Source organism: Ambystoma mexicanum, chromosome 14, assembly GCF_040938575.1.
Source record: "Ambystoma mexicanum isolate Mex_15411 chromosome 14, UKY_AmexF1_1, whole genome shotgun sequence".
Taxonomy (NCBI): domain Eukaryota; kingdom Metazoa; phylum Chordata; class Amphibia; order Caudata; family Ambystomatidae; genus Ambystoma; species Ambystoma mexicanum.
The window spans coordinates 613,405,268-613,430,782 of record NC_090940.1 but is presented as its reverse complement, the minus strand read 5'-3'; the positions used below and the strand labels follow the sequence as shown (position 1 = coordinate 613,430,782).

The 25,515-nt window shown below is 42.5% G+C and overlaps 1 protein-coding gene across 3 annotated transcripts in view; it reads right to left on the bottom strand.

The window, feature by feature from the left end:
- Positions 1–25,515, bottom strand: part of ANGEL1 (angel homolog 1) — a 375,400-nt gene that overhangs the window by 208,959 nt on the left and 140,926 nt on the right. For all 3 annotated transcript variants that reach the window (XM_069638021.1, XM_069638022.1, XM_069638020.1), the window contains one exon: positions 4,126–4,580. In XM_069638021.1, coding sequence (XP_069494122.1) covers positions 4,126–4,580 — 455 coding nt within the window. The remainder of the gene's footprint in view (positions 1–4,125; positions 4,581–25,515) is intronic.

The following is a 25,515-nucleotide window of genomic DNA, read 5'->3' as shown; positions in this document are numbered from 1 at the left end:
GGAGCAAAGATCCAAGGGGCCCGGGGTACCGCCCAATATTCCCATCAGGACAGGCGAGGAGAACCGATCGATCCAACCGGATGGAGGAAAAGATTCCGAACTGTGCCATCTGCGGAATTGGAAGAAGAGGATGCGGACATACCAGCGCGTGGATCAAAACATCCTTTGCACCCGACTCCCCCTCGACTCGAAATCTAAGCGCAGTCGGGCGGGGGGGCTTGTTGGGTGTCATGACCCACGTTTGGACTATTATGCTGCAACATTTGGTGCTGTGGGCTTAGGAAATCCAAGAAGGCGGAAAAGCCCACATTTGCGCCAGAATCCTGGAGAACCGTGCAGTTTTGCGCACAGCGAAATGGTCCCCTGACCTGTCACCCACCAGTGCAAAGAAAGATGGTTCTGTTCAAAACCTGTTTTTATTAATGTCAAAAATTGCTAAAATAATGGCCCGGAACCACCAAACAAAAATCCAACTATGGTTGAGTGTTCTACTTTATTCTACTGTAAGGATTCCCATCAAAACAATGTTAAGCAAGGATCATATACTATCGAGCAAAATCCCCTTTTTGAAATGCATTAATTCAAGACATGGGTGCAGTACCAGAATTTTCCACAAACCGGCGCTAGCGATCTAAACTCCGACAGTAGAACTGTACTTCAGGAGTTGCCAAAGGATCCTGAGCCAGCTGGAAACTTCAAAGCCTTTTGGTTAATTAAAATTCATAAACACCTGCTGTTTACAGAAGACAGGCTGATTCAATTAACAGTCCAAAAGGCTGGGAAACCTTCTCACCTCAGAACTCCACACAAGAAGCCAGGAGATCACATGGACATGCTAACCAAATGCAGAGTGGCCCCCTGGCCTGCTGACCTCAGTCAACACAATAGACTCTTTCAATTGAATGGAGTATGCTGATTTGGGTGTGGACTGTAAACAGAGCTCTGGCTGGAAGAAGAGACATGTGATCTCTGACTCACCAAGCTTCTGGGGGCGGACCCAGACACTTTTTGTGAATTGAAGGCAAATATATGTTTTATAAAAACACTGAATTGTAACCAGATGACAGGAATGTACAATTTGGAGATCCTTAAAATGGAAAATGTACCTACAATTTGAGTCTAAACTCAATTCCGTATGATGCTCTGGGACCGAACCCCGCTATTTATCAATATTACAGACACTGTGTTTATGCTAGAGACATGGAAATTTACCAGAATATGTGTAGAGAGGCCGGGTACATTTGTGTAAATGTGGGTAAAGATCCAATATTGGTAAACCAACTAAAAACGAAAATAAGTTGTCATTTTTAAATGCAAGCTCTTAGGAAGATCAGAGTTGAACAAGGATGTACCTTAAGTAATCTGCAATCTGTACATGTAATGTCAACCACTTGTGTATCTGGGAAATGTGTTTAGTTATGAAAATGATTTTCTATGGTAAAAGCAAAGGGGAGTGTTCTTTCTGTATGCCATAAAGATGACACCTGATGACATAGGATGACTCATTGTTCCCTTCTCAAATCAGGTCAAAGAGAAATCCTTGACCTATCAAATCGTGAGTGGGTTGGGCAAAGAAAGTTAGCATCCACACCCATTTTCAAAAGACATAAAAAGAGCCACTGGAAGCCAGGCAGGGACATTCACTTTCCACTTTCTTGCGGGAAGCTTTGCCGGGAGACTCCAGACTTCAAATCCATCAATCTCCAGAGACCAGAGATCCAGAGAGACCAGAACTGTGCAGTGCTGAGAGCTGAGAACTGACCCAGATCGCTGTGCGCAGAACCAGTACCCAGTGGCGAGAGAACCGCAGCCAATCCTGACCCGATCCATGACGAAGTCGCATTCCTGTCCAAAATATAGTGCGAGTACTCGGCCAGAACTGTGCAAAACCAATCTCTTAGTTTAAAATAATCTAATTCAAACTATTTTAACCTATTGAGAACTGCATCATAGAAATAGTGTCCCTTCTTTTAATTCAAAGCTGCAAAATGGTCATCTGTCATTCTGAGCTTTACTTTTATTTTGAGAATCTACCTTCACAAAATCGTCCGTATCTCTTGAACCGTTTGTGATAGAAGCGAGATTTACCTTTTATTTTAAAGCTGCGATTCTAAGCTTGCAAATAAGCTCTAAAGCGACTTGCTACTCCTTATGGTTCCTCCGTAATTGCGCTCGACACACGCAACTAAATTGCCGCGATTTGACATTTTGCTTCATTCCAGACACGTGTAAAAACATTTGTCTGTTGCTTCCATTACGGAATTCCGTTTTCAACCTGGTAACCATCCCTGAATCATTGATAGGGCTGGCCTGAACTGATTTAAAGTATCTCTCACTCACCCTGAACCTCTAGAGGGAATTAAAATCATTTTTAGCATATTTTTCCTTTCTTTGCATACCACCTTTAAAGTACTTTGCCCGTGTTTAAAATCATCCCGGTTTCTCTAAGCTTGCTAGGGGGGGAACTGAATTCGTATTGCACTGCGATTGTATTCCTGAAGACTGTGTGCGTTACTTCCATCTCCTTACATTGCATAGAGGGGGGGAGGTGAATTGCCAAAAGGGGAAAAGTGATATTATGTTTTGCTGAAATCATATCAAGTTTATTCCTGTGTTGCTTCTTTTCCACCTTGCATTTCCTTGTACCATATAAAGCATTCTCAGCTACCTTATCCTCTATACTACTCCTAAGTAATTATACCAGTGTGCTAGTATAACATCATCCATTGTTGATCACTCACTGTCATATGTCTAAGTGTGATATCAAATATTAATTTATTATAAAAGTGTGATATATATCTATTGTTTACGTTTTCAAATAAACCTTTTTAATTTGCAAAACAAACCTACTTCTTGGCTCAGTGGGATCAGGGGGATTCTAAGAGAGAGACGTCATAAGGGTTTATCATCCAGAGTATAACTTGTCATAAAAATATATAAATAAGGGCTTCCCTTGAGCAATCCCAGACAAGGCACTGACCTAGTGGGAATGCTTGATTGGAGTCATTAACAAAGCCCATTCAAGGTATCCTCAAGAAGAGGCGCTATGAATGAGGTAGTAAGCCTAGGAGTGTTCCTGAAAGTAACTGTCATTCTTTCTGTTTTCTGGCTCTCGTATTGTGAGCTGCAGGCCGATTTGAAAAGCAACAGGGAACGGTCTGACCAGGGTCAGGGGATTACCTCCATGTTCTCTATGGTGACATTAAGGCCCACCACCCAATTCAAAATTCTGCCCTTGCTGTGAGTGGCAGTCGCATGTACTGCTGAAAACCCAGACTGGTTAAGGCACTCTCTGTACTTGTTGCCAAATGATCAGACAGATCATGCAACCCCAGATTGAAATCCCCCAGAATAGGTATTTTAGAGGAAGATTTCAGACGGGTGGCTACAGCATCCATCAAATATGCTGGAAAATCTGCCATTGGAGTGGGCGTATGATGAACTACGACAATGTCCACTGTAGTGTTTGAGTTCACCAGAACCTTAGCATGAATCACATCACAATCATTATGTGTTTTCGGCTGGATAGTGTGAATTTTAGTGTGCCACCTTGGGCTTCCTCCACTCTTTTAAACACTTAACTGTTTAACTTCAGGCATCAGTGTCTCTTCTCATCATCCTCATGCAAAGGGCAGCAGGAGCCATTAACCTTTTATACCACAATCTTTTCCACCTCCTTGAGTCTCTTTTCACTGACGACTCAGTCATAATCAGTCATGAGAGACAGCAACCTCCGTACCATGACCAAGGCTCACAAACTAGTGCTGAACCCCTCTTTCTAACCGTTCTCAGGTGGCTCTTGATTACCTGCAGACCAAATAATTGAGGCAACACAATCATCTTCCTCACCCCCTCACTCAATTCTTCTGCCTCTTGTAACCTAAACAAAAAATATTCTGACCTCACTCAGACACACTCCCTAGGCCAAGCCAGGAGACTTCCCTTCCAGCTCTCCATCTACCTCTTGTAGACTGCATTGAATTGTCATTTCGGCAGGTCAATTTGTCACTGGCAGCACTGTTCAGAACTCACCAAACATGAGGTACTTTGTTATAGTCTATAGCTTCTCAGGTTAAGGCATCAAGCAGTCAGATATACATGTCTGAAAGAGCAGATGACACTCACCTTCCATGCCAGCATTCCCTGGTAGCACAACTTCCCATTCTGAATGAATGTGTACAGAGGAGAGTTTGGCACAGAGTTTATGTCCCCACACAGGATAACTGGGCAATAGGAGCCGTGCTCCGTTCGTGCAACCTTGTCAATCTCTGCCAGGAGTAGTGCCAATTGGGCCAGCTTGATGTCCCCACGACGGGGATTGTACAACAGGTGAGTGTTAGCGACGCACACAGAGGTAGCTGTTGCAGTGGTTTCCTTCTCAACAGAGTCGCCCTTTTGCCCAGGAGCCAATGGCTGTAATAGCAGCACCAATGCAATATTGTCACGGTTGAGAACATCAATGCCAGGCCTGAAGAATTCCACAGGGCTGGCACAAAGCAGACTGAATCGATCATGCTTGTAACAGGTGGCGCAGCCATCAGTTTTCCTTCCTGTTCTTCGCTTATAAAAACAAGTGAAGCCTGCAAAGAGAACATCATATCAGTAAATAGGAAACATTGACAGAAATCTACAAACAACCACCCAAATCATGTTCTTGTTAAGGCTAAAATATACTAATTAACAACTACCGAAAGAAGACCCCAATTACCTGAACTGAAGAAGACAATGTAACAGGAATGTCATGAAAGACCTTTGCTTGCAGGACCTCTGGATCTTATGATACAAGTCATTTATAACGTACCTGTATAGATGTGTTTCTAGGCAAGACAAGACTAGGAAGGGGAGAAAAAGGGAGGACAAAACAAACAATCTTACTAGGCCTTGTGTCATGCAGATCATGCAAGTGCATGGTGAAGGGCAGAGGGGGAAGTGCCAGGGGGAGGGAAAGGGAGAGTGCGATAAGCAAAGCTCAAGTAAGTTTTGCTGAGGTGGCCGGTTCTAAGTAAGTGCAAGGAGGCAGGGGACTGTAGGGTTGCAGATACAGTCCCTAGTGCGCGGTAGACCCAGAGGCAGTGCATGCGGCTACTGGTCGTGATGGAGCTTGATCCCCATAAGATTCAGAGAGAGGCAGGTAACCAGTTAGTGCAGCAGACAAGAACATCAGCAGGGGAGAGAGAGAGAAAGCAAAAGTGAAAAGGAAGGTCTTGAGTTGCATCCAGAACCTGAGGTGGTCCTGCTCAAGTTTGAGAGAGGAAGGCACCAGCCGAGGAGAAAGATCTATCCCCACTCTGAGCCTGGAGAAGCGTCTGGCCCTCAGAGTTGGAGATGGAGGTGGATGAGCAGAGGGCTCGAGAAGGAAAGTGCTTAGGAAGAGAGTGTTGGATGTAGTGTGGTCCCCGGCCCAGGAAATTCCTTGTGGACAATGCAGAGGGTATTGTACTTGATCCTTGCAGCCACTGGGAACCAGTGGAGAGATTTCAGGGCTGCAGAGATATGATCCCTGGGCTTCAGGCCAAAGACAAGACTTGCAGTCCTGTTCTGGATTAGTTGCAGAGGGCGAAGAGTAGAGGCAGGCAGATTTAGAAAAAGGCTGTTGCAGTAGTCCAGCCTTGAGAGAACCAGGGCTCTGGAGACAGCGAGCTTCTGGGGGAAAGTGAGAAAAAGGAAGAATACCTTTGAGGAGGTGTAGCTGGTATGAGACGTCCGTGATGGGAGGAGAGAAGTAGAGGGCGGAGTCGAAGATGACACCAAGGTTTTTTGCCTCGCAGTATGGTGCAGGTAGAGAGCCGAAGGGGGGCGGCCAGAGTGAAAGAGAAAGCGGGAGCAGGGGTCCCAATGAAAAGGATCTCAGTTGGTCTGGCGTTCAGGCAGAGATCATTAGAAGCACACCATTCCTGAATCACAGATGGACAATCAGGAATGAGTGAGAGAGGAGAGGGGACTGAGGGGAGCCTGAAGGAGAGCAGTGTCATCCGCTTAACAAAAAGTTCAGAGGGAAGGTAGAGATGAGATGGGCCAGAGGTGCCAAGTAAAGGTTGAAGAGCCAGGGAGAGAGGTTAGAGCCCTGGTGAACACCACATATGGAGAGAGGTGGTGGAGAGAAAGGACCCCAGTTGATCCTGGAGGGTCGGTCGGGGAGGAAGAAGGTCAACCATGCTAGGGCCTGATCCGTGATGTCAAGGAGACGGTTGAGCATGGTGGCGTGGTTGACTGTGTCGAAAGCAGGGGAAAGATCAAGGAGGTTGAGGACAGAAGGAAGGCTAGAGTTGAGATTTGAGAGCAGGTCTTGATGGGTGTTCAGGAGAGCAGTTTGCATGCTTCTGGCTGCTCTAAAGCAAGACTGATGGTCATGGAGACAACCAACAGATTTGGTATGCAGAGTAAGCTGGGAGATGGCCAGCTTTTCCAGGGGTTTGCCCAGGAACAGAGTGATAAGAGATCAGGCAGTCATTTTCCAGAGCGGAACGATCGGCAGAAGGCTTCCTTAGGAGGGGGTGCAAAAGGGAGGCTTTTAGGGGGGAGGGGAAAGGTCCCATATCAAAAGCGTGATTGCAGAAATCGGTCAAGGTTGGGGTGAGGGTGTCGATGTGGTCCTTGATGGTTCTTGAGAAGCAGGGGAGCACCTGCTTGGACGATACTGTCATAGATTGGACTTGTCTAGAAACATAGTCATAATATACAAACTGGCTAAATTTACGAATTCTGTAGAAATATTTATATTGGCCCCAGTATGAAATCAGCCCTGGAGAGTTCCTAAGAAGGGTTGCTTGCCTCTAAATTCTCCAGAGAGAAGCCAGATTTTTTTTTATCTTTAAAAACGGGATATGGTGGCGATTATTCATACTACTCACAGTTTACAATGAATTGGAATGGTTTACAAATTATTTTGCATTAATGAAAACAATGCCATTTAACATAAGCATTTTATTCAAACCTTTCCTAAAAGTGTTATACATTACAAAAAGAGCACCCTGCCCCGTGACAATGGCGTTCCAGAACGCTGGCCCTTAGCCACTCATGTAAAAGAAATTCAGGAAGACTTTAAACTGTGTACATGATCTAACACATACATATGGCATTGACAATATATTGATTTTCATTACATCCCAGGTAAATATGAATAAGGTATTCCAGCCAAGTGAAGAGGGCTGTATCAAGTGTTCTAGCCTCACACGCTAGTTATGGGCCAGGCACAAACCTTAGAGCGCATAACAAGGGTAAGGGGCGATGTCACCTGTTACAGCCTTCTTGCCCAGGGCTGAAATGCCATTATAATATAGCCAAATCTCAAAAATAGGTTACAAATAGAACAAGCAGGAGAAAGTGCTCAGAACCTTATAGTGAGCATTGTCCTCCTGGAAAGTTGGCTTTGTAAGACCCTGAGCTATGAGGCAGAATTTTGGGAGAGAAACATCAAGCTTTGTGACAGTGGTTAAGGTCCTCTTCAGGCCATTTGTTCACAATCGCTTGCCAACATTCCAAATATTGTAATGCGGCGATCTGCCCTGAGGCAGCAGGCTGACCGTGTAGGTAATGGCCCGCCGCCCAAGTTAAAGGCCCTTAATGAGGGCGGTGGTGCGTTACCAAAAGGGTCTGCCTACCGCTGAGGGGCATATCGCCACTAGCACCTGTGTAGTTCCCTAGCACTTTATAGGAAGGTAGCCCTTTTTTTGCACTTTATCTGTATTTTATATGTTTGATGAATTTTTTGTGAGTAATTGTTGATTCATTAAGAGATTATTGGTTGTTTTTTTTGCTCTTCTACTTTTGAATAAAAGGTAAATAAATTTTTCCGAGATAGATGGTATTTTGTCACTTTAGAAATTGGGACTCGCAATGTTTTAGTTCCAACCACTGAAATTCTCCATACATAACCTGACCCCCCACTTTATTGTTAGTATTTGTTAAATATCCTGACATCCGTTGAGGACGACTGTAAATAAGCACAAACTTTATCCTGTTGTCCATATCTATTTCTTGTAGCACAAGTGATGAAGTGGAGAGTCCACACAGTGGGTCCTCGCCATGCTAGATAGCCCACTCAGTTGACCGCAACCTGTATTTGAGATGACTTGAACCCATGTCCAAGGGCCTTGTTATAGGTTTTGCTGCATGGTAAAAGTGGTGGTAATTCCTCAACTGCCACTTTACCTGCACCACAAAACTACAGGCTTGACGGTGGGGGTTACCAGTGTTACCTCCAGCCAAGAGCTGGAGGCAAATCAGGCCCCCACTGGCAAAAGACTGCTGGTATTTTTCAGGTCCCAGCTCTCAAACCCTACAGGAGCAGATGAGGAGTCCTCCAGACCCCTTAGACCAGTACTCCCAACAATATTTAAATTACAACTGCTGAGGTGACCAGACCGGGGGATGGACGGGGGAGTGGATAAAATACAAAAGAACAGGTCCCTGCCTATAAACTCCAATGGCAAAACCTTGCACCTTCAGGAACCTGCAAAATGAATGCATCTTGGTTACATTACTCCTTCAACCTACAATCCATTAAAATATTTGTTACCACCTTCCCTTGGTTACCTGACTTACTCCGCCACCACAAGCTTGGAGGCAATTCTAAGACTCTGTGTGAATTTATGGCTCTTCTTTTTCTGTCTATGTTCCAGAGCAATGACGGTCATTAAAGTTTGTTTAAAGAAAAGAAACCTTTATACATTGGTGCTTTCCACAAAACACCTCTTGCTGCTAAAACAAAAGTCATTTATGGCCAGGAAGAACTCTTAATTAGCTCCTTCTTAGTTAATATTGAACTTTTGGTTTCTGTACTCTCTTGTCTCATTTATTGTTTTTCTTTTGACAGTTTCTTTTTAAAGAATTTTACTTTCGGGACTCCTTCCCTAATGCAAGTCACTAGACACATAACTCAGCTTAGGTCTTTATGTTTTGCTACTATTTAACTATTTTCTGCCAGGGTTTCAGCAGGGCAAACATTACCCTTTTTCTACTCCTTGCACTAAAACAAATCCGAAATTATTTTTAACTTTCGTGCCGCGCGCACCACTGGAAGGCGCTCGTACCTCGGCTTGTTTCTGTGTTCCTTCGCCCAAAGTCGTAGACGCGACAAGATGCACACAGTCATTGCTTTTCGGTGAGCTACTGCTTCATTCAGTCTTCCTCTGTCCAAAGTGTAGAACACGATGCACACTGCCTCAGCCTTTCGGAGAGCTACACAGTTATATATACAGCCACCAAGAGCTCGGCCTTCCTCCGACTCGTGCAAACTCTACATGCAAACGCTTTTCTGGGTACTTTCCTCAAAATCCACGGCAACAGATTTTCAGGCCCACGCTTCCCTAAAGAACTAACTTTAACTTGCAATTTTATCTAAGCTCTTAACGCAAGCTGCATGCCAACTCAAAAGTTACATCCTTCAAATACTCAAGAATAGTAAATACAAACAGTTCAGTCTCAGTTCATTCATTTTATTATTAAAAGAAATATCCTCTACAGATTCAATGCTTCCTTACAGTGATTTTCAAGAAATGAAATTCCTCAAATTATTACGGCACTTATCTCAGTTGCTGTACACTCTGGCAACTGATTTTAATCTGTACATTTATTTTTTTTCTGCAATTCTCCATTAGTTCAGTCATTAGATTTCCAGGATCTCTGGATACCGTGACCTTCCTCAATCTTGATAGGAATGAAAGGCAATTTAGAATCCGTTTCAAGATTCAAAACTACCTCACAATCACCTGTGAGCCCATCATTGCTGTTCAGTAAGATCAGCATTTTGAGTTGGGACAACTCCTGTATTTTGCAAGGAATTGTTAAGGAAAAGGTATACTAGCCCAATGGTAACCACACTTGCAAAACACTTGGATTCTGGCACCCTTTCTGCGCGAAACACAATTCTTCCTCACCAGGCACTTTCATCGAGCAGAGATACTTAATGGGAATCTGACAGTATTTCCGGCACTGACATTAACAGTGCCAGAAATACCTTCAATACCCTCCATGAGTCCTATTGGACTCCATCGAGTGAGGATTTACCGCCATTGCCGGCACCTGGAATATCCCGGTAATACCAGATTATCAGGCGCTGGTAACGGTAGGTCTGTTTTTTTGGCTGACACAAACTTTTTATTTCACTACTTGGACTTTTATGTTATACCGTTTTGCCTGTAACAATAAACACTATAATCTATGTCTTCTAAGTCCAGTCACTTGTGCGTCTCATTAGGCCTCCATGAGAGAAGGCAAGTAATGTTGTACAGATCACAGTTAAGTGTCAATATGTTGGGTACTTCCACTAATTTTTTGTTAACGGGGGGTCAGTCTCAAGTGAGTAAGATGCAAAACACCCATCTATCTATGGGAGACTGGTTACCGCTCCTTTACTCTTTAATAATAATAATTTAGCATTTATATAGCGCTACAAACCCTCAGGTATCCGAGCGCAGCTTATTATTACTCACTGTGTGTAGTGCTAATTTATCGACCTCGGAAGGATGAAAGGCTGTTTGGCCCTGCCGGGATTCAAACCTGCGTCAGCAGGCTCTGCACAGATGCCAAAGCGAGCGCTCTACTCGCTATGCTATCAGACCGGCTATAAGCACACTAATGGGTCCACACCATTTACTTGTAACACTGCTCACCACTGTTTACACAAGCAACTAGAGAAAGAATGCATATCAAATATCATTTTTTTATTGTGTAAAATATTTTCCCTACTTACAAAATTATAAAACCGCTAAAGTCAGCACAAAAAACAAAAAAAAATGGTTTGCAAAAAAAACACTTCAACTGATAGTGTGTGACTGGGGATTTGTATACAGCGATTTAACACAATACTATTGAGCACACAGCAGAGCAAAACAAATAATTAGTAAAAAAAAAAACTTAAAGGCAGGTGACGGAGGATCGTGGGGCAAGCATCAAGTATAAAAAACAGCATAAGTAACTGAATATGCACATCCAAGATGACAACCCGCTTTATACTCCAAGCCTCGTTATGATCTCGAGGGTTGGTGCATATGTAAACATATTGATGCATGAGATACGCAGATGGTATTCTGTAGCGTTAAGCGAAGGCAGCGTACAAGACACAAGTAGCTCGTCTTGCCTCCTGTGATCAGAGTTAGGTAAGGGACTAAAACAATTGTTTTAAGAATACAATGAATAACATTGCAAACCTCTTTTTACACTTAAGATAAGACAGGAGGGAGGAGCGCATAAACATTGCTAATGAGTAAAGGGAGGGGCGACCAGTCTCCCATAGATAGACAGATCAAAGGTAAGTAAGCATGTGGTAATGTCAGGTCCCAGCTCTTCATTCCTGCAGGAGTGTAGATGAGCCCACCAGACCTGCTAGGCTCGCACACCAAACAATTTATTACAATTGCTGGACAGGCAAACCAAAGGGAAAAGGGGAAATGGATAAAATAACAGACAGGCCTCTGATAAATCGCCCATGCCTCCTTGAAATTCTCTGAATGGGAAATTGTTATTCTGATCTAAAAATGAACACAGAAAATCATTAACACCTTTCTCACCACTACCCTTAGTACCAACAACATGAATTCCCTCTGAAACTTGACAGTAGCTACAGCCTTAGCCTTATTGCTGAAAGGCTCATATTGAAAAATACTGTGTTGCTGCTAAACTTCTTGAAATGGTGCCTCACAACTCTCCTCACAACCTTTTTGCTACTTGCACTTTTCTTCTAGTTTTCAAAACAAGTATCCCTGTCTTTTGTTTAGTTTGCGTTTCTTTTTCCTTCCGATTCAGAAAATGAAAAACTGAAAACCTTATCTTCTAAGTGGTTAACTGGAAAGTCTGTTCCTAAAAAATAACTTTTTCACATTTAAAACTTTTCACCTCGGTTTTCTCGCTGCACGCAACCCAACGCCTTACTACAGATGACTTTCCGAGTCGGGACACTGCAAGAAAACACTTTCCAATTGGTTAGTGAGCCTTATGGCTCATACGCTGTTTCGGAGTGCTGAGTTCAGAAGACTAATGTCTTTTTCTCCTCAGGATGCAGGTTCCGGGAAAGACATGCATCCTGTACAAGCTCGTTGCAAGGTCCTTTACTCAGAAAAGGCCTTTGGTGCAAAGCTTTCTCACACAGTTCAAACGCGATTAAAGTCTTGACTGCTTACAAGCGCACTAGCAAGGATTTACCGATTCGCTTCTGCGTATCTATTAGTAAAGTTAAGAACGCAGAACGCTCTTGTTAATAGTTTTATACTTTGGAAATCGATCCTTTAACAAAGCACAGTTCAACACAAGAACGGGTCATTAATTTGCCAACTGCTCAGAACACTGCCACAATTTGTACATCTGATTCCTTATCTGAATTAAGTTCGAAACTTTTACAATACATATGACTGTTTCCAAACTTATCTTAATCTTCCTGCTGAAGTCACTCAGGACTGCTCACACTGGAAATGGCCTTGGGAGTTCTTTGGGTTGCTTTCTGTGGTTTAATTTCCAGGAGCTTAAACTGCTGGGACCTGCTCTGGGATCAAGTTGAATGAAAGGCAGTTTAGAATCCTAAACAAGATTCCAAACTACCTCAGAGTAGCCCATGGTCAATCAGTGCTGGGTATTACAGTCTCCATCTTGTCTTGGGATAGCGCTAGTTTCCTACAAAGGGAGTTAAGGAATAATACTGTGTACTGCAAAGACATATCACACTGCTACCCACAGACATAATGCATTACACGCCCCTTACTTCCAGCCACTGTATTAAAAACCCTGACTCTCCTCCTTACCAGTGAATGGTTGGGAATCCTCTCAGGCAAATGTTTTTTGTAGTGTTCTCTGGTTGCTCTACTAGCTAGGCTAAAGGTCTTAAGTTCTTTAGATACTCTGATAAGAAATGCAGTAAATGCAGTGGTCCGTGCCATCAGGCTAGTCTCATAAAAGTGAATGGGGGAGATTTCCTGGCTTCTAAAGGGTTGTCTTACTTCTCAATAATAAACCTTGGACCAATGTTAATACTAGGCCTCAATCTCACAAGCACATACACACTGCATGCAATCTACCAATGTACTCAATCTTTGGCTGAAAAAGTGTTTAAAGTTAGAAATATTAAATAGTGGGGGCGTGGCCAAGAGGCAACCGAGATGGCAGCATGAATGAGGTACACACACTGAGAGGGAATTATAATCACTAGAAATTACATATTTACTTACTTGTTTTCGTGAAAAACCTCTGAACACTAGATTAACCCCACCTGTGTCTAGCACTAAATTATTAATTTAGCTTACTTGGCACTCCGCTGAAGCACCGCTCGTCATCTGAACCGAACCAGGATACCAGCAATGCCAGACCACACCACCTCTCCAGCTGGATGCATTTGAGGTAAGCTGCCATTCCATAAGCGCAACTTCCCGACACAGCCTCGCAACTCCTACGGGAACGCCCGCCATGCTTTCACGCATCAGCGGTTGTCATTAGCTGATGGGGGGGGCTCCTCACCCGTTCACTCAGAGATATTATACCACCTCAAACCAAAAGCGGGAGCGCAACAACTGTCTTATTTTTGAACTGTTGTCAATGGCAAACACACCGCTGGGCCCCCTCCTTCTTTCCTTCTCTGCCTCCACAAGTCTCTCGGCGTGACGCACCACATTACATTGTGGCTTCAGACTGCTAGCCAAGGCCTACTCAGTGCTGACACCCAGTGTCCAAACATAATATTGCACGTACTCTACCAGCCTATAAAAGATTTGTACTACTAATTATGTGACACTACGTAGCTTCTATGGCTGCCACTACTAAACCTCAATATGAGAATCCTATTCTCAACACTTGTATGGAAAAAATACTTGAAGAGCTTAGTGGTATTCGCTCCTCAATCATTACACTTGATGCCAGGTCTTGTAATGTACAAGAGGAAATCAAAGCATTTAAGCTCGATATGAAAACAGCAGTTGGCAGATTGGGGGATGCTGAGAAAATAATAGCCTTTGTTGAAGACATAGTTGAAGGTCTCGAAAATATGCAACAGAAAATACTCTAGGTGGAACTCGATGTTACTGAATTGGAAGATCGGAATCGCAGAGGCAACGTCAGATTTGATAGGATCCCAGAAAAACTTGAATTAGACGACCCTATACATTTTCTCATCAACTCAATCATCCTTTAGAATTACAACGAGCTCACAGAATTAGACCTCGATCGTCTACCAACAGTTCTATGCCCAGACCATTCATTGCCGGTTTCCTAAGGCCCCAACAAGCGCGCCAAACTCTGATGGCAGCCAAGAAATAAATTGCCTATTTTATTCCAAGGCCATAACATTGTTATCTCTTCTGATTTCTCAAAACTCTACTCAAGCCAAAAGGAAAAGATTTCTGGATATGAGACCTCTTCTGAAAGACCTTGGCATTAGATAAGGCCTACTTGATCATTACAATTCCAGATGGCCCCATGAAGGAATTCACTGACCCTAATGATCTTTTCAGCCTACTTCAATCACATCAACCTATCTCAGTGGAATTCTCAGCCTCTTCGGAATCTTCTACTTGTGCCTCTATATCAGATCGTCACTCAAATCAACCACTCTTCAAAAGATCAAAAAACAAACAAAACAAATTCAGCACCCCACGAAACAGGTCCGAATCGTCAATACCATTGGATCCATCTCGCAGCCCCACTTGCTCTAGAGACAAATCTAAAACACACATAAAAACCAGAGAACCTACTCTCTCAGCATTACAGACTTGAACGCCTCTCTCCATTTCTTTCTGACCCCACTATCTTATGAATAATTAAGCTGTCAATGTTCTCCCTAGTTATTATCTTTACCTAGCACGAAAATTACTTGATTTTATTGTGTGCATGTTGTCCCTTTTCATCACACAAGTTTTTGTCATTATCATTATCATCTCTGGTCAGTTGACTCTTTCCTTGTGTCTCACTTGTATGAGTGCCCTTGCAACCCCCATGATATTCTTCAGCTACAACTACCTTATGTGGACCCTTTTCCTCTTGTTTATTCTTAATTCTCATCTTCCCCACATTAACCTGCTCTATATCAATAATTATTATATATCTCTTTCCCCTCCCCCTTCCCTTCCTAAATGTTTCTCTCCTCCTGTATTTCCACTTGTTTTTCAAATTACCAGCTATACAGAGCTGTTAACATTTTATTTCTATCTCATTTGCAATATTATTTGACTAATGCGCCACTGAATGTAGGTTTGATGTTATTTACAATAACGGTCATTTAAACACCCCATTTAGGATGTACAATGACTATTAAACACATCACCTGGAACGTAAAAAGTTTAAATCATCCCATCAAGTGCAGAAAAGTTGTCACTCGTCTCACTAAACTCAAGGTTGATCTTGCTTGTCTTCAAGAAACATTTGGATTTGTATGAAGAGAACAAGAAAGTCAAAGCTTCATGTGTGGGTCATACTCTTTTTTTCCAATGCTGTAAACAAAACAGGTGTCGTTTCAATTTTGATTAACAAACGTTTAACCTTTACATTAATTAATGAAGAAAAAGACTCAAGGCCAATGGATCATTACAGAGGCCACTATTAACAACATACCAATAATTGTGGTGTATGTCTATGGCCCTACAGCTCCAAACTCCCTCTTTTGGTCTAATCTCAAATTGAGACTAATACAGACAAACGTGATCGTATAATTATTTGTGGTGATTTTAATCAAATTGTAGATTTTACTCTTGATCGTAAATCCTCTTCCCATTTTATTAACTCCAAATCCCGCAAAAACGTCCTTCATTCATTAGAAAACCTGAACTTAGTAAACGCATGGCGATTTTGTCATCCTGAAGTTAAAGATTTCACGTTCTTTTCCCCTCCACATCAATCTTTTTTCTAGGCTAGATTATATATTCATTAATCCCTCTTTAACCTCTCCCTTAAATAATTCTGAAATTGGCCCCATCACTATTTCTGACCATGCCCCAGTCATCACCACCCTAAAATGGTCTCATGCATTGTTAGGCAGAATCCTCTGCAGTACCCTTAGGGAACACTATAGGTGATTAAGTCTACAAGTGGCAGTACAATTTCACCTTTGGTACAAGCCTGTTCTACACAGTTATAGTGGTAGCAGTAGCGGAGCAGCCAGACTTATCTCAAGAGCAAATGAGCAGTAATAGGAATTACACAAAGGACTACCATTACTGTGAATCAAGCATACACTGACTCAAGGTTTCTGGTTAAAAAATATAAGTACATTTATTTTTAAACCATCTGTTCACAAAAACACTTCACTTCACTTAAACAAACCCACACTCTTAAATATACTACACACAACCAATTCCTTTGGTTTAGGACAATTCAAGGTAAGTACCTTAGGATTTGACAGACCGGTGTTGTGAAACAAAAGACGTTACCGGGGGGTTAAGAAACGCTCACTGACAGTAATGACAGTTCAGTCTTACGAAAGAAAAGCGTACCCACGGGAAGAAATGCAACCGTAGTCAAACACACTTAGCACATTGAATAAAAACCAAGGCAAAGGGGATAAAAATCATAGGCAATACTTTTGTCTAGGCACTAGAATCAGAGAACGTGTTCAGAAATATAGATAAAGTCAATAGGCCTGCGCTACTGTCAAATGGAGCAGGGCTCTGTTGTCGAGGATCACACAATTAGAACACTTGGATATTGTCAAAGGGAGGCAAAAGTTATAAGAGGGAAGGAAGAAAGGACAAGCCTTTGGTAAGAAAAATGGGTTCACCCCGATTCCTCAAGGTCGGACGTAGAGGACGACCAAATATGCTCAGTACCTTATTCGAATGCAGAAAGCTGGTGCCACAGCAGTTCTTCGTGGTAGTTCCTGCAGACTCCTGAAGCTTCAGTTGTGGGGACAAGAAGGACGACGTCTGGAGCGATCAGCAGAACCCAGGGATGAGGCCAGCAGCAGCAGCAAAAGCAACGGTGAATAAACGGTGCGCTCCTTTAAAACAGGAGAGGGCTCTTCTGATGGCTATCCGGACCAATACACCTTTGTGCAGTGATTTCGACCCAGAAGAGGATTATCTGGCTGTAGAAAGGTGAGCTGGTTGATCCCAACAGGCTCAAGGGAGGAAGACTTCGGACTGGATCTTCTCTGTTGTTGAAGGGTAGATAGCTCAGGACTGCAGCAGGGCTTCACCGGGACTCGGGGGGTTGCAGCAGCTGTCGTCTTCTCCGCTTCTCTTCGCTTCTTGTAGTTCCAGTGGCGACTCTGACTTCCAGCACAAGAGTCCTGCCTTTTATGCGAAAATCCCCCATTCACACAGCCTGGCTGTCAATCACACAGCAGTGGGGTTGTCCAGCCCGGACAACCACTCCAGCCAATGGACACAAAGTGTGACTTGGGTCTCCAAGGAGACCCTGTGCAGGGTGTTACTAAACCCCCTCCCTCACATTCAGCCCACCTAGACGCCAAAGAAGGGCTTCTTCGTAGAAGCCCGCCAAAGGTCGGCGAACAAAGAAGGCAACCCTGGTTTGCCACGCAAAGTAAAACACAAGAAGGATATTAACACAAAGAAATGGCGACTAAACCCAACCGGAGCCAAAAGAAAAAGTATTTGGTCAAGCGGGTTTATGTTCGAGGCTAATACAATAGCCTAAAACAGTACCACGTTTATACACTATAATCACGGTAGAAAAGATAGGGTAGGCACCAACCACTGCCACCAGCCAAGTCTTAGTGTAAGGGAGCGAAACAAAACTCCAAGAGGCGCAGACAAAAAGGAGTAGGAATTAACCCTTTCCAATACACCATGTAAGTTGGGGTGTATTGGGTCTGCAGTTTAAATGACTACATACAGTAAATGGCAACTTTACCTGTTTCTGGGGGACAGTAGTCAGTCCCAGAAAAATTGAGTCAGTGGGAAGTCTTAGAGACAAGCCTGTGTCACTGCACTGAAGGTGCTGTGTAACACACACAAAAAGTTGGGCTCATGGCGTGGTGTGGCTCCAGAGCCCAAGATCACACAAACAGTAGAAATACCCATGGCAAAACACATGTAAGAGTGGGAAAAAGGTTCACACTCTTACCAGGTGGAAAAAATAAACCCCAGAAATCCAGCAGAGCTGCTGAGGGACTCACTAGGTAAGGGAAATTAGCCACAAATGAGAATTCCCCCTAACATGCATCTAATTTTTCTCCCAGATGGAAATGTAATTCCTTTTTCCTAAAAGATAAAATCTTAATAGAAAAAACAAATTCTTTTATTGAAGAATTTTTTCCATCACAATTGCGCTGAACATACTTTCCATCCACAATAACTGGGATGCTTTTAACGTTACCTTGCATGGATTTATTATTCAATATGTTGCTTCCAAAAAATGACAATCTGAATCTATTTATAAGGATTTATTAACTTCCATTAAAGATCTTGAAAAATCGTATTATAGTAATGCAGACATTAATGTAGCCAAAAATCTTATGAATAAACGCATTGAGTTTAACAAATTATGCACTAACAAAGCCTCAAATTCGATACTTCGATCTAAATCCAAATTCTATAGCGGCTCTAACGAAGCCGGGAAGGTCCTTGCTTCTCATCTTAAAAATAAGAAGGACAAATCATTTATTACTTCCATTTCCTCTGCTAATGGTAGGTTAACTAGCCAAAAAGATATTAACGAAGCCTTTCTAGATTTCTACTTATCCTGAAACTTAAATTAATCAGATATCCTCCTCTTCTTTGAGCAAAATAAGAAAGACCCTGATAACCCTATAGACATATCTCTAACCATTCAAATATCCCTAACAGAAATTAAACAAGCTATCTTAGACCTCAAACCAGAGTAAGCCCCCTGCCCCAATGGTTTCTGCATTGATTTCTTTATGACCTTTACTAATTCTCTCTACCCCAAACTCCTTTAACTATATACTCACTTCATCGAAATTGGACAAAGTCTAGGCTCTTTTGGTGAAGCTCTCCTTATATTATTCCCTAAACCCGATAAAGACCCTTCTTTTGTTAAAAACTATAGACCCATCTCCTTAATTAACTCAGACTCTAAAATCTTTGCTAAACTTCTTGCCAAACATCTCAAAGTATTTCTTTCCAAACTCATCCACATAGATCAAACAGGCTTTATCAAACATCGCTTTGCCTCTTCCAACACTAGATTACTCGTCCATGCACTCATTACTCATTCTCAGTCATCAAATCACTCACTGCCCTTCTTGCATTAGACGCTGAAAAAGTGTTTGACAGAATTTCTTGGACCTTCATGCTACAATCACAAATGGCATTGTTTCTCACCCCCATTCATCAATCTCATACAAATCCTGTACTCCTCTCCATCCACACGAATCCTTATCAACAACTCACTTTTTCCCTCTGTGAAAATACAAAGAGGCACTCGCCAAGGCTGCCCACTTTCACCATTATTGTTCAATATAGCATTGGAACCCTTACTACAAAACATAAGGAATAATGTTAATATTGAAGGGATACTAATCAATAAAACAATTGTTAAAATAGCAGCATATGCAGACGATATATTACTTTAGCTCTCCGACCCCAGATCCTCTACTCAGCATTTCATTTCCACTATTACTGATTTCTCTAAAGTCTCCGGCTATAAACTTGACAAGTCAGAAATTATGCCCCTTACAAATATCTTGGACTTCATGTTGCTAAAGATATTCATACTACTATCTCCCTTGACACTAATCTAATGATTGAGAAAGTTATGAAAATGGTCTCAGGATGGTCTCCTCTTTTCTTATCATGGTGGGACGCTTAGATTCTATAAATGTGATGATTACCCCCACCATCCTTGATTTTCTATCCATGACTCCATTAACAATCCCAACCAATTATTTCAAAGAACCTGACTCTATACTTTTAAATATCCTATGGAACCAAAAAAAAAACTAGAATTGCCATTAACAAAACTTTCAAAACTTTCAGGTGGAGTCAAATTCCCCAACTTTCTAACCTGTAAAAGCCTTTATGTTAAAACAACTGACAACATTCTACCGATACGAGAATCGCCTCTATGATGCCCCTAGATGGATAAACATTGAATCCAATATTATCTCCCCGCTTTCCGTCACTCACTTTCTTTTAACACCTTCATGGCCCAAAACCACTTCTTACCCCTCTCTTCACTTTTTAAAATCCATATGGAATAACCTCCCGCCTATGTTTTATTGAAACTAAGGACATATATTTTTTAATATTGTAAAAAAGCTTCCTTAATAAATCAACTTTAATATTTTCAATAGATGGTATTCCTCCGGTATCAAATTAATCCAACATCTATTCCAAAATAATATAGAATATCCCTTTGTACAACTATGCCACCAATACACCATCCAACAAACAGATATTTACTTCCACAGATCACTTATCAACACTCTTACCAAATCCCTACCCAATATAACAAAAAATGTTCTTAACCCAGTCTTTATTATTTAGACCCTCTACTAAAGCCGCTAAATTGTATTCCTTTTTAAATGACAATTGCACCCATCAACTCACCAAACTCTTATCTTTACACAGTGGGAACTAGACTGGAAATTTCACCCTACTCCAAATTCATGGTCTGACATTTGGAAATCACATTACTCCTCTTCAGTTGCAGCAAACCTTACCCAAACATTGTACTTCATTCTGCACCATGCATAACTTACCCCTTCAAGAATTGTGAACATTTCTAGTAATGCATCCACAACTGCTGGTCGTGCCATTCAATTAATGCTGAGTTTGTTCATCAAATTTATGACTGTAGATATGTACATAAATTCTGGCTTGAGATCTGGGTCCAGTCTTCAAAAAATGTTCATCTTCCAAGAACCACTATCACTCTGTAACCTCATGATTGGTACTATTGTTAATTCCTACCTACTAATTCTCCCAGTTTATTCAACTTTTTAATCAGTATTGCATTTCATATTGTCACCTCCAATTGGAAAGACTGTACCAAACATTCATATACTATGTGGTGGAATTAAATGTGTTCTATACATCGCATAGAAAAGTGCCATGCTGTTTCTACATCAAATTTGCATAAATTTGATAAGAAATTGAACGTTTGTATTCAATATCTCAATCAGACTGTCTAAAAGAATTTACAAATTGCATTATTATATATTGTCCACCTATTATTAGTTTAATCAATTCCACATGCTTCACTCTACTGATTTCTAACATGTTTTACTTTTGTTAAATATTTGATAACTCTGAAAATTGTTTGTAATTTATATATTGTATTGTAATTAAATAATGTACTCAATAAAAATCATTAAGCATAAGAAATATTAAATATCATCAGTCGTAAATCTGATGACCAGTTCTTTAGCGATGGATCTGGTGGGGACAAAGTCGGCGCAGGTAAGCAGGACTGTCAGGTTTCCCTATTTAAGTTTGTATGAGTAGTTATGTATATTTTATTCATTTCATTATGTTCAGTGTAATTTGGGTAGTTGTGTCAGGTTCCAGGGCACTGAGGCTTTTAAACTGCTGATTTAAGTGGAGTATGGGTTGAGTTCACAGTATTATTTCCTTGACCTTATGTTAGCTGCTGTTCTCCCAATTCAATATGGTCAACTTCCTGCTCAGCCATAATTGTCTACAGGCCACTGTGATGCAACTGTGATGCAGTTTGGAACCTCTGGGCCTTTCATTGAAGATCAGCTCAAGAATGGTCACAGCGCTCAAGAGTTACTGTAAAAGCCAAAGAAACCTAAGGAAGAAACATCAAATTACCTGAAACCAATCATCTGAAAGAGCCAGTGATGTGAAAGTTCAGATAAGTGACTGATGATATCTCAAAGAACAAAGTTATAAGAAAGTGTTCTCTTAAATATCATATCATTAATTCAAGTTCTGTTTAGAAAGTTATTTTAGTTACAAGTACTGAAGAAAATTAAGACTATTTTTGCAACCTATGAAGTTAAGTTTTTAAGTGAAATGTAATACAAGATAGAACTGAACGTTAGTTTCTGTGCGTGCGCCAGTGTAGAAGCAATTTGTTATTGACCGCTAGCGCGCGATCCAGCAGCGGCAAGCAACTTCAGGTAGCGTGTGCGCACGAATATTTGTACAGAGGAAATTAGTTTAGCAGCGTTCCGAAATGAAGCGCATGAAAACAGAAGCAAATCCTAGTTTAGGAAAAGACTTTTGAAGCAATAAATCTAGTAGAAGTTACGAGAAAAGTAATAATGCACCTTCTAGTTTCAAGTCATTTTAATACAAGGCAAGAGAATTCCATGGAGCACTGCAGAGACAAAGAATGATCTGAGAAGAGTTTCATTGTCAACCTAAAGGCAAGGCAACAGAAATACATGAGTAAAGTTGTATGACAAGTTAAGCAGCAGAAGAATCTACTGTTAGGGTTACAGACCATTTAGCAGAGTTCAGCAAGAATTCAATAGTTGTTCAAGAATTCTTAATTACTGAAGGCGTCTAGCAACACAGAAGTAGCTTGACAGCTCCAGAGGAGAATAGGAGTCACTGAGAATCCAGCATTGGAAAGCAAAGTGTCTCTCAGTAAATTGACAGAGGCAGTCAGGTAACTAGAGTTTCTGAGAAGGCAGCCGTTTCACCTGACAAATAAATCAAAAAGGCCACCTTTCCCTTCTCATTTGGAAACGACTCTGGCCTACACACAAAATGCAATTCATATTGCATAAGAAATTACTTAAATTTCAGTTCATCCCCTGAGAAACGCTCGGGTGGAGCCAATGGAGTGGTTACTACAGAAACCGCTGGCGCACTCCCTCCAATTCCTTCTACCCTTCTATGATCTACTACAGGAGTAAGCACCAGTGGCTCCCGATCTGGATCCCAACTAGAGACACTCAGTTTTTCCTCTTCCACACCGTCCTTACACACCCTTAAACTTAACTCCTTTACTCTAAGACTCAACTCTGTCGTCTCTTTCCTAGACTCCAACATCTCCTTCCTCATCTCTGCTAGCATCTTCGCTAATGAGCCCAAAAATACCTCGGCTTCGGGCTCCATCTCTGCTCAGGCAGGTAATTAATGTGGGCCTTTCATTCTGTCAGGTCCCAATGCCAAAATCCTGTGGAAGCAGACGAATAGCCCACCAGACCCCCAAACCGGTATACCCAAAAGTAAATTATACTACTAATTGAGTCGACCAGACCGGGAGGAAAAGGGAAGTGGAGAAAATAATAAACGGTCAGGATAGTTCTGGTTTCCTCAACTTCTAGACGCCTTGGAACTCAGGATACCTGCAAATCAAGTATGCCGTGCATCATTGACTAGTGGTCCCTCGACGGATTCCATCCTGCTCTCGGCCGCGACGTCGACGCTGGTATAAGTAGCACGCCTGTCGCTTCAGTTCATGTTTTTCCCCCCTTTTCAGCACAGCCATCTCAAGGGTTAAAGAAACTCCGACGTTAAAAGAGGAGGTGTAAATAACGGATATTCTCCCACAGATAGAGGGCTAAGTTGGGAGGGCGATGAGGAATATGTGGGAGGAACATCCAGTAGAAAGAACATTATCTAGGGTAAGTAAATTTGTTGTTCTAATGGATTTCGTCCTCCCATGTATTTCTCATCTTTGATAGGACTCCCATAGCAGCATGTAGGTGGAGGTGGGAAAAGGGGGAATTTACTTCTGATTTACGCTGTGAAAAACAGCTTTGCCAAATTTAGTCTCCTGACCCGACACAGAATCGGGCAATAATGTCTTGTAAAGAAAGATGTGCGGCAAAGACCAGGTTGCACCACTGCAGATGTCCTGCCATGGCACACCTCTTTGTAAGCCAAAGAAGTACCTACTCCTCTTGTGGAATGAGCTCTCAGACCATAAGGGACTTCTTTGCCAGCCAGAGCCTAATATTTGGTAATACACAAAACAATCCATCGAGACAAGGTTTGTTTAGTAACAGCCTGTCAAGGCTGTACTTGAGCCACCTGTGGAAGCTGCTGAACCCTACAGACCCACAAGTTCGTGTCACACTCAACTAAGCCAATTTGCAGCTGTGCCCGCAACACCCCTGGAGGAAAGGGAGATGAGAAAACAAAAAAGTAAAAAGAAATCAGACTCTGTACTTCTTCCCAGGTGGGAATGTGCATGAGCGAGAGAAAAGCGACATTCAGGGTTATTACTTGTCCAACTCTGAACTCCCCATTTCCCCATTAAAACATGGACCGCACTGCACCAGAGATTCCTCTGCAAGCGCCCAGAGGAAATTAGAATCACTGTGTGAATCGGAGTGCTTCTTAACCTTAACTAAAGATTATAAACTGCAACCTTGACAACTCCCTTTTGCTCAGTTGTAAGTTTGTTTACCCTTTGTATAAGACCTTCAGATCTTGGCTGACGTGATAACAGTTCTTTTGGCTTTGCTAGTTCTTGCATTGATGCATCAGAAATCTTGCTTGTAGATTGCTGTTTTCAGAACACCTTACGCGTCCTGCTCCAGCAAAACAGTCAAAATGTCTCCAAGTCCTAGAGACTGTCGCCACGCTGCCCGTGCCTCATTTACTCAGATAAAAGAATCCCAGCGCTGCCCACAATCGGTTCACTGACGTAGTGTTCCAATTCGTAGGGAAGGAACAAGTTACTTACCTGTAACTGTTGTTCTCCAGCATGGGTCTGCATTGGATTCACATGCTCATGAATATTCCCCGTCGTCAGGCTGGGAATCCTCGGTAAAGAAAAAACCAGTATCAGTTTCGTTTCTGATCTGTCTTTCGTAGTAGTAACTGATCTCTGTGTCATACTGACCACAGCCAATGACTGCCCTCTACCTAAGACCCGCCTCTGGCAGCCATCTTCAGATTTGGTAGCACGTGAAGTGGCAGTATGACCAAGTGAAGAGCCGCAGAGGGGTAGGCGGGAGGGTTCGCATGTGAATCCATGCCAGACCCATGCTGGAGAACAACAGTTACAGGTAAGTAACTTGTTCCTTCTCCAGCATGGGGTCTGGCATGGATTCACATGCTCATGAATAAAGAATACATAGCAGTACACACATGCACAACCACGGGAGGTGGCAAAGGCTCAACATTAAGCAAATCTTACCTCCTCACCAGGCTCACCTTAGGCGAACAGGTTGCGCAGCACTGCTTGGCCGACCCTGGACTCCTCCCTGGAATCCCGATCGACGCAGTAGAATTTCGTGAAGGTGTGCGTCAACCTCCACGTAGCAGCCCTGCAGATGTCCAGCAAGGGCACACCAGATAGGAACGCCGTGGTAGCTGCGATCGCTATGGTGGAATGGGCTCTCGTACGGCCAGGCAGCGGTCGGTTTGCCAACCGATGACAGTACATGATACAGCCGGAGAGCCATCTGGAAATGGAAGCCTTCGAGAGAGCCTTCCCCTGATTGACAGGTCCAAAGTTCACAAAGAGTTGTGACGTCTTCCGAAAACACTTTGTGCGGTCCACGTAGAACTTCAGCGCTCTAGCCACATCCAGCGAGTGCAAAGTCCTTTCAGCCGGCGACGAAGGGGACGGGAAGAAAACAGGCAACACCAAGGGTTCGTTGAGGTGGAAGTCCGACGGCACCTTGGGCATGAAGGAGGGGTGCGTCCTGAGCACTACCCTCGTGGCGTGAAAAGTCAAGTACGGGCC